Source organism: Larimichthys crocea, chromosome III (assembly GCF_000972845.2).
Source record: "Larimichthys crocea isolate SSNF chromosome III, L_crocea_2.0, whole genome shotgun sequence".
Taxonomy (NCBI): Eukaryota; Metazoa; Chordata; class Actinopteri; family Sciaenidae; genus Larimichthys; species Larimichthys crocea.
In genome coordinates, this window is record NC_040013.1 from 40,650,220 (window position 1) to 40,667,055 (window position 16,836).

The window sequence follows — 16,836 nt, forward strand, 5'->3', positions numbered from 1 at the left end:
ACTTCCGGTGGGGGGCACAAGAAGATGCGACTTTTATTTTGAAGGCCAAACTTTACTCTGCTAACAATCATTTGTGTTGCTTATGTAACTGTAATTTTATTTTCTGGTTGACCTACTTCTACCTTTGAACTGCATTAAAAGTCAGTTAATATAAATTTAAAAAATAAAAACATTTTTGATTCTTTATAGCAGAAGAGTGAAACATGCATTTAGTCAAATATTGAGGTCATTTGTATTCTACTTTAGTCTTTTATTTTCATGCTACTTTCTTCTTCCAGTACATCTAAAATGTTGTGCTTTCTTATGAATTTAACAATCCAAGAGTATACAGTATATCCTTTGATAAATACGTAAATTGACAGAAAATGAATTGCCACATAATTTGACAATTATTTTAATAATTTTCATTTATTTTTAATCATTTTCAGGTTTTGGACAGTTGGTTGCACCAGACAAGCTCTGATAGGTGTTTATCAGTATTTTCTGTTTTTTGTTTTTTTTAAACTATATATATTACTAACTAAATAATCCATACTGAAAGTAATTAGCTCTGTCATAGTCAAATAAGACAGTAAAATCCTGTTTTTACATCAGTGCTTAAGTAATAATAATCTGATAGATAGATAGATAGATAGATAGATAGATAGATAGATAGATAGATAGATAGATAGATAGATAGATAGATAGATAGATAGATAGATGAAGCAGGTAACCAAGTATTTTAAAGTTAAGTTCAACATTGTTTGTTTGATTTTTTTTTCTCTCTTTTTTTTTTTTACAGTCACTGAAATGCAAAATAAACTCAAGTAAACTGAACACCTCTGTATCTGTAGTTCATCCGTGCTAAAATGAGACTATCAGCCATCAGGTGGTGCTATCAGCTGTCTGGTAAACGCTCCCTTTAATGTCAGTTGACCCGGCCTCACTGGTCTTGTTGGGTAGTGTCTGATCGCCATGTGTTAAAGAGTGTCTGGCATCAAGATTCAGCATGATCCAAGTAAGCTTTCATATTTAGAGGTGACAGAACATCTGGGTTACACTAATATACATACTACTACCATGTACATTAGACTTTAAACTCTGAATCAGGTCACTGAGCACAAAGAAATGAAGTTTACTGTTTGTTCGTTTGTTTGTAGAAATAAGATATTTTATGAAATGAAAAAGTGGTGTGGATAATTTCACATTTTTGTATGATGTTTGTATGATGGCATGCGTGACTGCATTGTGTGTATTGTCATAATTATGTCGGTTATACTGACAAATAAAGATATTAAAAAGTTCTGTTATATATTAATCCTATATTTAGTATCTTTTATATGTATATTGTACTTTATAATTTAATATATTAAACTATATCCATACCATACTGCACTATATTTCATGTTCTATTCCTGTATCATACAATACTATATGCTACAGTATATTAGGTTATTTTTATTTTATTTTACATCATCACTCATCTCATACCCCATATATCATAATTTACGACATTATAGTTATATGTTACACAGATGTTTTGTGATGAATTTATGGTGAAACAGCCCCCTTTTCTAGCATGTAGGGCAGCCTACACTCAAAAAAGAATATGGGCCAAAATGCAGGACTTATGCATTTCAATTACATAGAAAATTTCCATCCATTTGAATTACATGGTTTTAATATAAATCAACTAATAAACTTAATGTGAAGCAAGTAATACCATTTATGTAATAGTACTAATAAAACCCAACGTGCTTCCACTCCACAGTAGTGTAGTAGTAATCAGGTTTATGCATTCAATATTAATAAAGCCAATTTGTTTGCCCAAACCAAACAGTGAAAACAAATACAGTCATTTTGAGTTTATTACTGCTATTACATAAATCTTATTACTTGCTTCACATTAAGTTTTATAGTTAATTTATATTAAAACCATGGATGGAAATGTTCTATGTAATTGAAATGCATAAGTGGCCAAAAATGTTTTTTTAATACATATGGCACCACACATGCACACTGGGCCACCGTACCAGGTACTGTGTTTTATCTACCATAGGGGCATCCAATGGGAGGCTTTTGAATGTGAAAATGTGTAATTGTTTTTTCCTAAAACTCCAGAAACCAACTGATACTTTGGTACTTTGATACTTTACTAACTTGAAATACTACTTGCCAGCAGAATTGCGTGAGTAAGTGAGTAAGTTGACTAATTAAAATCTATAAATAGATTCAAAATTTTCAAGGACGATTATTTATTACTGAATCAACTGGTATATAATTGTCGTTCTCTATGGTCTATAATGTCATAAAATAATTCTCACACAGGCACACACACATATATCTTTATTACTAGGATTCAGGCAGTCTAAAGATTCATATCAGAGCAGCCTACGTTTCAAGCGTTTACTTTGAAGTCAAGGAATCACTGATAACAGTAACTACAGTATCGGCACTATTGCATCAATGGCTTACACACGTCAGCATCCACATCAGTTTACTACATTTCCTACTTAAACTTGTGTCCTTATTACACTGGTGACCTCTGTGACAGTTAAGTTTCATGTTCTCTGTAAATGTAGACAAAATGAAACTTACAACCACATTGCTGTAGATTCAGGTTTGTTTCTCTGATATTCTCAAAACCCACGGCTGATTAAAAGTGTAAAGGTATGACCTTAGTTCATCAAAGATGTAAGTGTTCTTGCAGTGAACACTTTAGCTGCCACTCCACTGTGATTGGAATAATAAGAAGCTCCAGAGGGTGGTTAAGACAGTGCAGAAGATCGTGGGCTTCCCCCTCCCCTCCCTCAAAGACACTTACACATCTCGCTGCCTCAGCACCCAACCCGCCCACCACCTGTTTGACCTGTTGCCCTCTGGCAGACGCTACAGGTGCACTAGGCAAACAGACTCAGGAACAGTTTCTTTCCGAAAGCCATAACCATCCTGAATGCACACATGCACTAGCATCCCAACATGCAAAATCTCTTGTGCAGTATTTTTACCTTCATAACTTCCTGTGCAGTAATCTTACCTGTGTGTCACGAGCAATAACCTCATGTGCAATAACTGTAATAATGTTTAACAACCCCTGTCATGTAATACCCTGCTTATTTGCTATGCAAATACAAGCAAGATGCAGCATTCACTTTTTATGAATACCCCATGTATTTTTGTATAGCATCTATATTCTTAGCATTGCATTTGTATTTATATTGGGGTTTTTATCTTGTCTATATCGATGCTACACTATGCTATTACCTATACTAGGACCAGCACCTCGTTGAAGCCCCCTGTAATTTCGTTGTGCTTACAGTATGGCTGTTGTTGTACAATGACAATGAAAGCTTTCTCTCTATTCTATAAGGAACACAATCCTTTCTGTAATGTGTAGTGCAGTCGTAAGCAGCCATGTATCTGCCAGATCTCTGGTTGCTGAATTAGAAAAACCTAAAGGCAAACATAATTCAAGAACAGTTTAAAGAGAAAAGAAACATGGATTCACATAGGGATGCTGCACAGTTTTATGTGGGTTCAGATTGTCCTCACATCATATTTAACATCATATCTTTTGCACACACCCTGTTACAGTAAATTGTAAACGTTTTTATTGAGTGGTGAAACTAACATCAAAGTACAACTATAAAATCAATGTTCCCATTCATTCAGACCAAGTCTACACTATAGACTCTGATTTCTTCATGTCACATGTATTTATAAAATCATGAGTTTTAGTCTTAGCACATTATTCAATAAAACTGGTAAACAAACCATTTTACCAAACTGGCTCATATACATGCAGACACTATACCTAGTGGATTATGTAGTCTAGCATAAGTATAAAACCAGTAAAGATGATAAGGTACACCAAAGTGACCTGATGTCATGCCACAACCATTGATAAATCCAGTGCAATATCAGAGTGTAATCAAACACTCCCTAATTTTACTGCTCCTTAAAAAAACTGTACTGTCCTCTACCTGTTGGTATTAGTACATATTTAGTTCATCTTGTCCCAGGAGGGTTGAATGTCAAGTATAACACAATTAGGCAAAGTCTTGTTGCCATATTACTATTTTTACTTCCAGGATGAATCACTAGAAAGTATTTTTGTCATTTATTGTCATGAAATAAGATAAAGCTAAGCACAAATGTCAAATATTCAATAACCCATCAACCACCATACTGTATTTACCAGAAATGTTTGATTTCTGGTAAATGCATTTTGCATTTTGCCCCAGTTACATTGTTTTAATCAACATAATTAGGACATGTTTTAAAATTTGTTTTCCAATAATCCACTCATAGCAAAAGCACAATAAACATTTAATGGTTATGTTTAGGCACCCAAAGCACCTGGCTGAGTTGTGGTCTCAGACAAAGTGACTTGAAGCATGAAAGGCAACGTGTTAACTGTATGAACTGAAAACACACCCCTTCTTCAAGAAAAACTAGTCCACGCATTTGTTAACTATTAGCTGAATTATTGTAACTCTTTATCCTCCTATCAGGCTGCTCCAATAAGTCTCTTAGGACTTTGCAGCTAATTCAGAATGCTGCTGCATGTGTTCTGACAGGAACCAGGGTCAGAGATTATATTTCTCCCATTTTGGCTTCTTTGCATTGCCTACCTGTTAAAAACCAAAAAATATAATTTAAAATACGACTGCTTACCTACAAAGCTTTTCATGGTCAGGAACCATCATTTCTTAAAGAACTCAGTACCTTACTACCCCACTAGAACACTGCACTCCCAAAATGCAGGATTCCTTGTGGTTCCTATAGTTTCCAAAAGTAGATTGGGAGCCAGAACTTTCAGCTATCAAGCTCCTCTCCTGTAGAACAAGCTTCCATTTTGGTTTCGATGGAGACACCATCAACACTTTTAAGAGTAGGCTTGTTTGTATTTAGATAAAGATCATGGTTTAGTTTAAAGGTACATTAGTTAGGTCAGTTAAGTATGTCACGTATGTAAGTTGGTTATAAAAGTGTATTTTTAGAACAACAGGCTTTCGGAGTAGTTTGAGAAAAATTGCTTCTAGTCAAATGGTAAAAAAATTGGGGACTATTGGGGTTCCAGACTAATGGGCTGTTGAAAAATTGGCATGGCACCAATGTGTATTTGTTGGTAAATCTATTGAAACTAAAGTTTTGTCAGGGGTCCCACAAGGTCTGTGACTTGGCATTTGCATTTTGTTGCTTGGAAACATTAGAAACGTTTTTTATTTATATTCTCACACCCAGATGACTCACATCCCTTCGTGACCGAGTTATATCATTCCAACAAACAAGCTTGTAAAGCTTGAACCGAATAACTAGGTTAGACAACAGATAGGTGACTGTAATATTCTTTTGCTGGATTATTTCCTGGAATAAAACAATCACAAGGCTTCATCACAAGTCAAACACACAGTGAACTTAAATTTAAAAAACTTTAGTGGCTCTGATTGCAATACAAAAACGACTTAAAGATTATAGTAATAGTCAATAAAGCACTTATTACTTTGGCTCTGACCTACTCACTGATTACAAATCAATCCAACCATGAGGATCATTCAACCAATATCTTATCATCATGTAGTGTTTTTCCAACTGATGGTCACGTAACAACTTTGTTGTTCTTCCTTGGACCTGTAACTAAAGCTATATTATATTTGTTTAATTTTCTTGTATTTTTATTTTTAGATTATAGACATGTTAGATTATTTTGAGTGTTTTTTAATGTATCACATTACTTTCCCTGCCAAATACTACTGACCTATTCTAAAGTACTTCTGATTATTTCATCTGTGTCTGCCTATCGATGTGGTAAATGCTGTCTGGGTTGCAGGGGGTTGTTTTTGTTAGAGTTTGGTTACTGGGAAAAGATTGGCAGCTATGACTGTTTCCATGTAAATGACATGCTGCTGTGCTATGGTGACTGTGTGCTTTCAGCCCCAATCTACTGCATAGTGTACCAAGCAGATCCAGACAGTAACCTTGTTTTGTGTCACCTGTGGGATCAATCTTTACTGCTCCAGCTGCCCTAGCCGGCAAGTATAGCTATTGCTGCTGACTCAAGGACAAGCTAAAGGATTCGAGGAAACCAATGCAGACAGCTGCACGAAGAGAGCAATTCACTCCGTAAGTGTCTATATTAACTAAGGCCTTGTATGCACAGTATGTGATATATTGTGACAAGTCTGTTAAAAATGTAAAAGAGTTAATGCCATTTGTTTTCTTTCTACAAGTAAACTTGGTGGAGGGTGGAGGGGAGATCTGAGTACTTCAAACTAAACAATAAAAGAGATAGAGATGCAATCTATTTTTGGTTAAAGTTTCAGATTGATTAAGGCATGAAAATGATTTGGCTAAGGTGAGAGAAAGACTGTGGTTATTGATAAATGTAACCAATGTGGACTGTCGATAGGAAACAGGAGGGGAACAGTGTTCTCCCTCGTCACAATCAAAAACAGGATTTATATGATACCATGCCACTTCTGCTTTTGTTTCTGAGACAACACAATCATAATTTTTATGGCCACAACGCATAGCTGTCAGGCTAACATAAAGTCGGACCGTCTTTTGGCAAGTGACCAATACTGTCATTTTTCTTGTGAGGCCAGTCTCCTAAATATCTGACATCCTGAGGATTGGCTGCCACCATGACACAAAGAGTTTTTAAAAACTATGTATCTTCCTGATAAAGATGTATCAGTGAAGTTGAAGAATGGAAGTAGCCAAATCTTTTACATACATACAAAAATTCATTAGCTATCCCATCAGGCTGCTACTTCTGCTTTGTCTACCTACATTCCAATCTCCACCTGTTTGGGAAATGACATGCACTCCATCGGACCAGTGTTTACTGGATGTGCAATGAATGAGCCATATAAACCAAATATAGCCCTGTGGCAAGCTTTACAAAACTGGGACCTCTCATGCTTCACTTTAGTTTCATACACTATATATACTGTATATAATGTTACAGTGTCAGATGTTATTTTTAAATGAGGCCAAACTGTCAGATAATGAATAGTAAACCTTTGAAAAAGTAAACCCTGAGCAAAAAAAAGAAGCTCTTGTTTCAGACTGATCTGGATGCAATGTTTCCGTCACAAAACAATATGGTAATCTGATGTAGTGTAATACAGTACGCTGTGGATTTAGTGAATTGTCAAAGCAACTATATTTCTGTAAAGTAACCAGTGACAAACAGCGCCGGGCTCTTTAGCTCTGCTCTTCCACTGTGAACACAGGCAGCAGTGAGACAAAATCTAGAATTAGTCATCAATCATTTTTGCGGGTCAGTTTGGGCTCAGAGGACAACAAGAGGTATGAGATATAATACTGTATTTCCTCCCTGCTTCCATGAGTTGTTAATCATTGATAGTATTTCATTGTTACCGTGATACTGAATGAACTATTTAACCCCTCCATATACACTATATCGATTGTTTTTTCCTAGGACAGTGAACTCAAGTTACATTGTTCATCCAGTCATCCAAACGTTCTTGATATCAAACCCTTCAATGACAACCCTAACCATACCCTTCCTTGGGATTTGATGTCAAGAACAAATTATTAGATAAACAACCTTATATAACTTTCCTTAAACTATTTATGTCTTCACCATGCCAAGGAACAAAAAATTCCATCCTGGCTACAAACCAATTTCCTGTAAGGTACAATAAATAATACAAATGTATTACAGCACCAACGCACACCCATAAAGATGGGAGGGCTATAGATAATAGGGTCATGAGATAAAAGGGACATAAAAGCAGGTGTCTGAGGATACTGGCGGGTATTACGGAAAAAGAAAGTCATCACTGAGAGCCTCCCAGGTAAGTAACTCAGCTTTCCTCATGATGTTTTCTCTGTCAGAAAAAATCTGGGATTTTACACAAGAATGAATTTAAACTCAGCAAAGGTAAACATTTTTACAAATACAAATATCATTTTGATTAATCGTGTACATTGAGAAATCAATGTGTGTGTCTTTTTTTTTTTTTTTTGATGTCATGAACTGTGATCTGGCACTAAAATGGAATCATAAAACAAAAACTGATATGGACAAAATTTTGATTTCTTTTTTACAGATTAGCATCTATTTTATGTTAATTCAGTCCTACTCACTCTGATGTACTGTACGTTTCTTGTTAATGACAGATTTGGGCCCAGAAAAAAAAAGAAAGAAAGAAAGAAATTAACTCTCTCTGTATGTGTGCTCTTCTGTTTCCCGCAGCACAGCTCACACACCAAAGAGCATCTTTCAACATACTGATTTATTCCCTGTTTTTGTGACACTTCACCCTGGGACAATGCTCAAAATGAATCTTCCTGAACTGACTCTTTGCCTTCTTGGCACAGGTAAAAAAAAAGTTTTATTTCACATTTTTTAATGTATTTTTGGTATTTTCTAATAAGGTTCTAATAAGGTTTTCTTATACAAAGAGTTTATAAGCTGCAACTAACTAATGCTTTCTATCATTTAGAAGCCATACATGAATTCATTAACAAATCCAGCTGCATTCTAATTTCATAATAATGTGGGTTAATACGTCATAAAAGAAATTTAATCATTACAGCTGCATTTCTAAGCGTTATTAAGTTAAACTGATTTGGTCCAGATGGTCCAACAGGTCAAAGACATTCAACTTATGATATATTTATAAAGCATTAAATACATCAAATAACTCTTTATAAATGGTGTCTTATTAGAAGGTTTTATTTATTTATTTGTTTCACATAGGTACCTGTGGAATCAATGGTTCAATCAATGGTCAATAGTCAAGTTTCAAAATATTAGCTGAGGGGTTTGCACATCCGCCTTCTTTAGTTGTTACCAGTCATGTTGCCCTCAAATGTCGTAAAATTCCAAGCATGATGAATCATCAAGTGAATATAATGCTGTGCAATAAACTGTGAGGAGGAAATGGAATTTACATTTAGGAAAAATTGAACACCTGTACCTTGACCTTCATCAACTTCATTTTAATTAGTTCAGTATGACAAAGGAAAAGTCTGAAATTGTAGCAGTTTATTAAAAGTTGAACGCTTTCCAGTGATGTTTTATTGGCCTAAGTAGTACAAAAGATGTTGTATTTTACTAAGCTTAACCATTAGGTAACCTCTCATTTAATGGCATAATCATCGTCTCTCTATCTCCAACGCCCTATCTATCTGTCCCTCTCTATCTTTAACTCAACCGGTCGGGGTGAGCTTGGGTCTGCTCGAAGTTTCTGCCTGTTAAAAGGAAGTTTTTCCTCACCATCGTCACCAAGTGCTTGCTCATGGTGGAATTGTTGGTCTCTCTGTAAATAATATTACGAGTACGGTCTAGACCTGCTCTGTATGAAAAGTGTCATCAGATAACTTTTGTTATGATATGGCGCTATATAAATAAAACTGAATTGAATTGAAACTGAATAATGATTATTAATTTCATGTGACAGGGGTGTTGGCAGATGATTTGCAGGAGAGGAATGTAAGAAATTATTGGAGGAATGTCATGAAAATGGTCTGTACGATCACAGTAAGCTAGCTTACTTTTGGTTATTGTGAAAATAAATTTACAGCTTTGCGTTTTATTTCAAAGGAAAGATAGGGAGGTAATGGTCTGGACTGTTGTAGCAATTGCTAATGGTTTATGACAGAAGGTGGACATTGATTGACAGAGGTCATATCTTAGATGGAGTCATAAATAAATGTTGATAGTGTTTGTCAAAAGGGTTGGTCATATTTTGTAATGGAACTATTGAGTCCGATTGCCCCTATTATTAATAGAAAACATGTAGCTGTTACACACATATTAAAGACCACAATCTTGAACACCAAGGTGCTGCATAAATCCTGTTGATTATGGTGAACTAATTTAGTCTGATTTTTAATGTGTTATCATACTATAGAGAGAATATTTTAATGATTCAATACTTCAATCGTTTTCTGTCTTTTTGCTTTTACTGACGCAGTACTCCTGTGTGGAGCAACTACGGTAGAACCTCCCATCACAATAACAAGTGGACCAACCACACCTGCAGTAACCTCAAATAAACCAACCACACCTGCAGGAACCTCAAATAAACCAACCACAGCTGCAGGAACCACAACTTCATCTACAGGAACCACAGTCTCATCCTCAGGTGATACAGCCGCCACTGGCACAGTCACCAACAACCCAACCTCTTCAACTGTTACCACTGAATCTGTGGGGGATAGTTCATCAGGCCTTTCAAGTGGCGCTATAGCTGGTATTACCATCGGCTCTATTGCTGGGGTGGCTGCTGTTGGTGAGTACAATACAAGCACACCCTTTACGTCACACCTAATTTCTGCTTCCTCAATAACATATCATCCTGTTATCCATTAACATGGATACACTGGAGATTTGATGTCATCCTATCAAGAGATGTACCGTAACTGAGGTTGTAGCAGAAGTGGTGGGAGTGCAAGTTTGTTATCCTGCAGGGGAAACCTAGAAAAAAATGAAATAAAGAAAAGCTTATGAATTATGAGTCAAAATGTTCTAAAATAAAAAATAATAATTTTGAGACCATAAGTCAAAAGTGAAATTTGGACTTCCTTATGTCATTATTTGTGGTGTTTGACGGACAAGTTTGTCCTAAAAAAAAGCAGCATAGCATGGATACTCGCTACTAAAACTTAAAAATAGTAGACCGGGGTAGAAGGGCTCTAGCTTTGAGCAATACAATTCTGTCAAAGAAATGATTAGTGAAAACTGTAACTGCTTCAAACTCCTGTTTAAGAAGAATCTATCTTTTTTCAGGTGGTGGTATCTTTGGTGCACTGAAGTACACTGCGAGGATCTGAGACCAGTTATAGCCAAACAAGGGTATGATTGGCTATGATTGTAAGCAGAAATGTTCTCCATCCTACAGTCAAACAAATGAAATCCTGGACATTTGACTATTTTTTACTGGACTGTCTGAAAGGCCCAAAATGCTCAGAATATAATATAATATGATGATTATCTCATGGGCCAAGAGGAAGACATGAAAGTAAATTTGACTGATTGTCTGGCTGCAGGTCAGGATATAATCTTTAGTTGATCAAAATAACTTTTTGTTGTGATACAAAAACTGTATTTTATAGTAATTTACTTCATTAACAGATGAAATAAACAAAGTACTTTTAGTTAGAAATGTAATAGTGTTTGGTTTTTAAAAGTAATTGACAATGCCCTTCAAATCTGATAACTTTGGCACTTTTAGATTTTAATATGTTTCAGATTTTCTAATAAGCTCTTTTTTTTACAATGGCTGTCTGTGTGTGTGTGTGTGTGTGTGTGTGTGTGTGTGTGTGTGAGAGAGAGAGAGAGAGAGAGAGAGTATGTCAGAACTGTCATCAGACCTCATGTTTTGAGTAAATTTTTATTTTCGATGGCATTATAATCTCATCTGTAACTGGGGTTTTGAATCTAATTTCTGTATTTGCTGAGAGAAAACGGCTTGTAATAAATAACTGTTGTAATACTTACCTTTTTCCTTCCTCTTCTTTTTATTGACCTCTGTGACATCATATATTTATAATTAACCAATAGCTCAAGTTGTTCCAGGGAAGGTCCAGGTGTCATTCTTCAGATGTCTCTATCAAATAAAGGCCCAAAAAATCTCTTAAAAAAAAAAAAAAAGAACGCAAAAGTTCATTTATAACATTGGAAGTAGTAGTAGAAATAGGTTTGAATTGCAGAAATGGAATATAATATTCTCAAGTAAGTTTTCATTAGTGTATAATCACCTGAAATAAGAATTGTTTGTTACCTCAGAATGAAATTTCTATATCTACAGAGGGAGCAGGTCCTCTACGGTAGCCCCCAACAGACAAACCAAACACTGGCTGTAGATAAGGCCTTTTCGAAGGGTTACAATCTGCAATCAGACTGCTAGATGCCACTAAATCACACTGGACCTTACTTACTAGCTTTTACTTGAGCTTTGCTCAGTCATGATGTAATGACCAATAATATAGTATGCGATCAAATCATAACATAGAGTGACATAATTTTGCACATAAGTGTAACTTGATATTGTTAGTTCCTTTTAATAACTATGTACGCTGGCTAACTATAAAATATTAAAGGGTTGTAACACTATAACAGCCTCCATCTAACCACTATGAGTTCATAGTAAGGTATGAGGGAGGTAGTGTTCATGTTAAATGGATTGACTTAATCTTTTTGTTTGCTGCACTGAGGTGTTGATCAAATGATTGTCAACAGACTAGTTTCACAGCAGACATGTCACAGCAGGAAACTCACAGGCGTACTAAATACAGCTGCATTGCACTTATAGGAGAAGTCCTGTAAGTGAGCCAAAGTTACTGTTATTAACCCCACCTATGTTTTTCCTGCTGTGACAAGTCACAATGGTAACTAACATGTTACTGAAGTGAACTTGTTTATTGTCTTTGCGAGTCAACATCAGTTTTGTCAGACTGAAAACTAATAAGACACAAGAAGCTATGACATAGAAATGAACCAAATTGTGTGTCTCGGTTACCACTGCAACCTCTGTTACAATTATACAGTGTAAATAAATTCCTAGCTAGCACCTTCAATATATAATGCTGAGTTAATATTCAATGTACAAAGGCTTAACTATGGGATCGGGAATGAATTGGTAAGGCTAACATGTAATAATTAATAATTAATGGAGTGGGGTGTAATAGTTTATGACATTTACAAAGGGAAGGGCTAGGTAAAATATAACTATACTCCCATAAAATAACAGATTTTATAACATGTTAATGCTACACTGACGTTTAATCAGGTGAATGGAGTGCCTGTCATTCCCACTGCACCACATACATCTGGTCTTGCACTATGTGCTCCGGGTACAATCACTGGTAGAGGTTATTTACATTTTTTTTTTTATGTATCCCAATATCACAAATTTCCCCCGAGGGGCTTTACAATCCATACAGCATATAACATCCTCTATCCTCTATCCTTAGTTTGTTTCAAAACAAACTAACAGAGAGAAAATATAAAAGATGACATATGTAAAATTAGTAGTCTTCTTTCAGAATCACTTTGCAGAGTGTGTGACACTCCAAAAAAAAATTTGCCATTGTTTTACAGCCACTTCTTTCACAATGTAAAAGTCTTTTTGGGTCAGTGTGTATCACCTGATAGATGCCATTGCTGTCATTACACAGACCAACTATGCCAAAGCTGGGTACTTTTCCTGAGGCCTTGGGGAGAGAAGGATAGGTCCCAGGATGGCTGATTGTCCAACACAGAAAAAAGTCTGAGAGAAAAGACAAGGAGGACAAACTATGGAGGAAGAGAGGGAGCGATAGCAATACAGCTTTGACGCTGTGATGCTGTGTTTGTGGAAACAAACTTAAGTAAATTAAGTGGTTTTCAGAAAGTTTATTCTACACTTTTATTCTACAGCCTTGTAAGTATGTAAGTACTTATACAGTGCCTTTCAAAAAAACAATTACAAGGTGCTGTACAATACAAACTCTGCAGAGAAATAGAGAGTTAAAAACAGGAAATAAAAAGAAACTACAAACCATTTAGCACTGGGATCACACCAGCCGTGATGCCAGTTAACACAATGATGTTCTGACCCATATTTACTCAGTAGTCATTGCTATGCTATGACATGAACTCTTTTAACTTTGTAATTATTTATCTAGCAAAAGTTAATTAAATTTTGGACTACACGCCTGGACTGCATCCTTTATGGTTGTGAAGCCATTATGTTGACAAAATCTAGTCTACGGACAGACTAACAGACAGACAGTTCCTGTTATAAGTCGATGTCGCCTGGACACTTCATGTTGCCATGATGACACACACACACACAGCTTCACAAGGAACAAGGAAACTGCAACATAAAACTATAAAAACTACACAAAGTCAAACACAATAAAAACCACGAAAGAACACAATACAGTTACAGAATAAATGAGTTTTTTACAGCTCGTTCCCCTTTCGTTTTGAGTCTACCTGTCAGGACAGCCAGAAGACTTTCACTGTGGCAAGGAAACACAATGATTCAGAAATATAAAGTGGTTCCAGCGTGTGGACACATTTACAGGCAATTAAAATAATTCTATTTATTCACAAATTAGTTAAAGTCTAGCAGCCGCATTTTGGACCAACTGAAGCAGGGACACAGAAGAGCTGCGGAAGGCTGGTGAACAGTGAATTACAATAGCCAAGACGGTAGTAAAACAGAAGTACTCTATATCTTGAAAGATGCAAGATACGGTAGCCTGAGATAAGACAGGAGAGGAAAAGAAGGGTTCTCTATGAGAAATAAAATTGAATATTAGCTGACAGCATTTAGCTACCCAACTTGCTGGGATGAATCCCATCTTTTTGAAGAGAGAGGTACGATAGCAAGTTAAAGTTCTAAAATCTGTTTTGAGACCAACCCATTGGAAGAATACAGAAACCGACAGGAGGCCTAAATAGAGTGTAGGGCACAGGATGGGATAAGATATTATGAGATAAGATAGGTATAACAAGGCAAGCCCCTAAGCCATCAGAGGCACCTTAAAGTCTCCACACCAGATAAGAGATGAGTTATCTTTCCATCAGGAATCTCTGTAAATGACCTTTGGTACTGAGACGAAAATCACAGAGAGGCGAGGCAGAACTGCTGGCAAGGACGGACAAGAAACATTTTCCTCCATGTGTGATTCAAATGTGAATAAAGTTGTTTTTGTACAGTACAGAGTGAGGCTGTAACCATTTCTGGTGAGGTAGAATGCCAGCACTTAGGAAAACTAATTAGCTGATAAAGATGAACGGGTATTATCAACAAGTATTATCAGTTAGGACCGCAACCCCATCTTGTTTAGTAGCCAGTGCACAGTCGGGTGTGGAAGCTTCATTTGATGGAAGAAAAGCATTTATGCATCTAAGAGTTATCAGCAGCCTATCAGAACATGTAGTTATGTTTCAATTAGATGGTTATGAATGGATAATTCTCTATGACTTAAAAAAAGAAAGAAAGAAAATGACTTGGATAAACTCTATTACATCCATCGTAATGACCCTGCTACTCGCTACTGCCACAGATAAACCACATCTTTTCTATGTAAACTTGTGAATATTATGGCGAGGAAGGGAGACAGTCTCAATGTTGTAGACAAGGCTATCAGTCTGATAGTCTGTGCTGTGTTGATTTCCCTGGGACTTTGTAAGTCCCTAATGTCAAACGGGATGAAACTTGATTAAACACCTAGATAATGTAACCCTATTCCAGCAGGGTGATCTTTCAGTAGGTCGTGGCAACCCCAGAAAGAAAGTCAACAAAAGTAAATACCTGATATTTCTAAGTAACAAACCAGCCAGTCATTCAGTGATGTAAGCCTCATTATTACCCCTCACAGGTAAAAGACACAGTGCTGACTGATCTTTCTAGCAAGCTCCAATGTCCTTTCTTTGCTTCATCCTTGTGTCATTAGTGCAAACGTGGATTACTAAATTGCTAAATCTAGTGGTAGCCCTGAGTTTGTTGATTTTCTGATGCATGCACCCACTGCTTCGCTTGTAGGAAACTCTGCCTCTATGTCAACAGTGGCTGGCAATGCTAATTTAACATTGGGGGCAATAATAGCTGTTAACACTTGTTGCCTTCAAATGGAACTTGTGAGATCAGGGTTTACAACGTAGGCAGTTGCGTACACAAATTTGTGAAGTCTGAGCTTTTCTACAATACCACAAGAAAGGTTCGTTCATATCTTTCCGTCAACCCGGTAAAGTGGACTTTAGCCCACATGAGACCTTCATGGTGTAATAGAATGGTCATTAGCTATGGAAGTGTCAACTGTCATTACTGCTCCCATGCAGGCAAACAACTGTTAATACCCTGAGCTGTATGATCAGCCCATATGGTGTGCAAGAGCCAGAAGGACTAAGTGCATGCTGGGGGATGGGGAGGCCTGTCTGTGTCAATCTGCAAGTACACAGATGAAAATTATATTGTTATAATTTCATATAATTTCATATTATACCATATGGTCTTTTGTTTTTAATTATATATTAGTCTCTCATGAAGATGAGTATCTATTATTCTCTTTTCTTTCTGTCTTTTGCTAGATCTTATTTCAACTGATTTTTACTTTCACCTACAGAATTTAGTAACGTAATGACAAATGTGCACCCTCTGTCCCAAATGAGGTACTTATCCATGCTTAGTGTATTTCCTTCATTAGACCATGGTTGAATAAGCAGACAGGAGGACCAACAAGGAAGCTAAGCAATGCACTGCTGTTGCAGCAACAAAACCGATTTTAGCCAACTAAAAAAGAATCAATATCAGTTTAGGTGTACACTGAATGTGTTTTCACTGTTTTATCTTGTTGTCAACAGTCCTTTCTGATTGGAAACTGAAGCGTTTATATCGACCTATGTTCCCTAAAAAGCTGCCAGTCTAGCGTCACACCACATGGGACTTGGGACATGGGTTTACTGCTGTTCCCATGTTCTGTGAAGTGAAATTAGGTTTTGTCGAAGGAGTCTGGTCTCAGATATATGATATTGTTATGACATACAGAAGTCTCAAATAATTTTGAAGTCAATATTAATCAAATGGATCATGTCAGATTCATTAAAAATGTATAAATACCAGGCCTATACACACCCTTGTATGCCAGGCTAACAAGGCATTGATCTCACTGACGGTGTGTATGACTAACCCTGTGTTGTGGGTGAGACACAGTTAGTGTTACAGCTACAACAGCACTCGGCCGTGCACCTTTATCTTTTTCTCCTCACAAATTGGCCTCCACACAAACAGATCATCTGTCTAAACCCCAGAAACCTAATCACACACACACAAACACATTTTTTTCCCTCGGGCATTAACAAGCTCCAGGATACGAGTTTAC

General features: G+C 36.5%; 1 protein-coding gene across 3 annotated transcripts; it reads left to right on the forward strand.

Moving 5' to 3' along the window:
* Positions 1–5,905: 5,905 nt before the first annotated feature.
* Positions 5,906–11,468, forward strand: LOC104919170 (A-agglutinin anchorage subunit-like). 3 transcript variants are annotated; one of them, XM_019274796.2, is made up of 4 exons: positions 5,906–6,105; positions 8,210–8,334; positions 9,936–10,253; positions 10,751–11,468. In XM_019274796.2, the coding sequence occupies exons 1-4, from the start codon at positions 6,071–6,073 to the stop codon at positions 10,792–10,794; spliced, it is 522 nt and encodes a 173-aa protein (XP_019130341.2). In that variant the 5' UTR covers positions 5,906–6,070; the 3' UTR covers positions 10,795–11,468. The 3 variants fall into 3 exon arrangements, with proteins under 3 accessions (XP_019130341.2, XP_019130340.2, XP_027133868.1); XM_019274795.2 differs by having other exon boundaries at positions 8,207–8,334; positions 10,751–11,467; XM_027278067.1 differs by lacking the exon at positions 5,906–6,105 and adding an exon at positions 7,775–7,807 and having other exon boundaries at positions 8,206–8,334.
* The last annotated feature ends 5,368 nt before the right edge of the window (positions 11,469–16,836 follow it).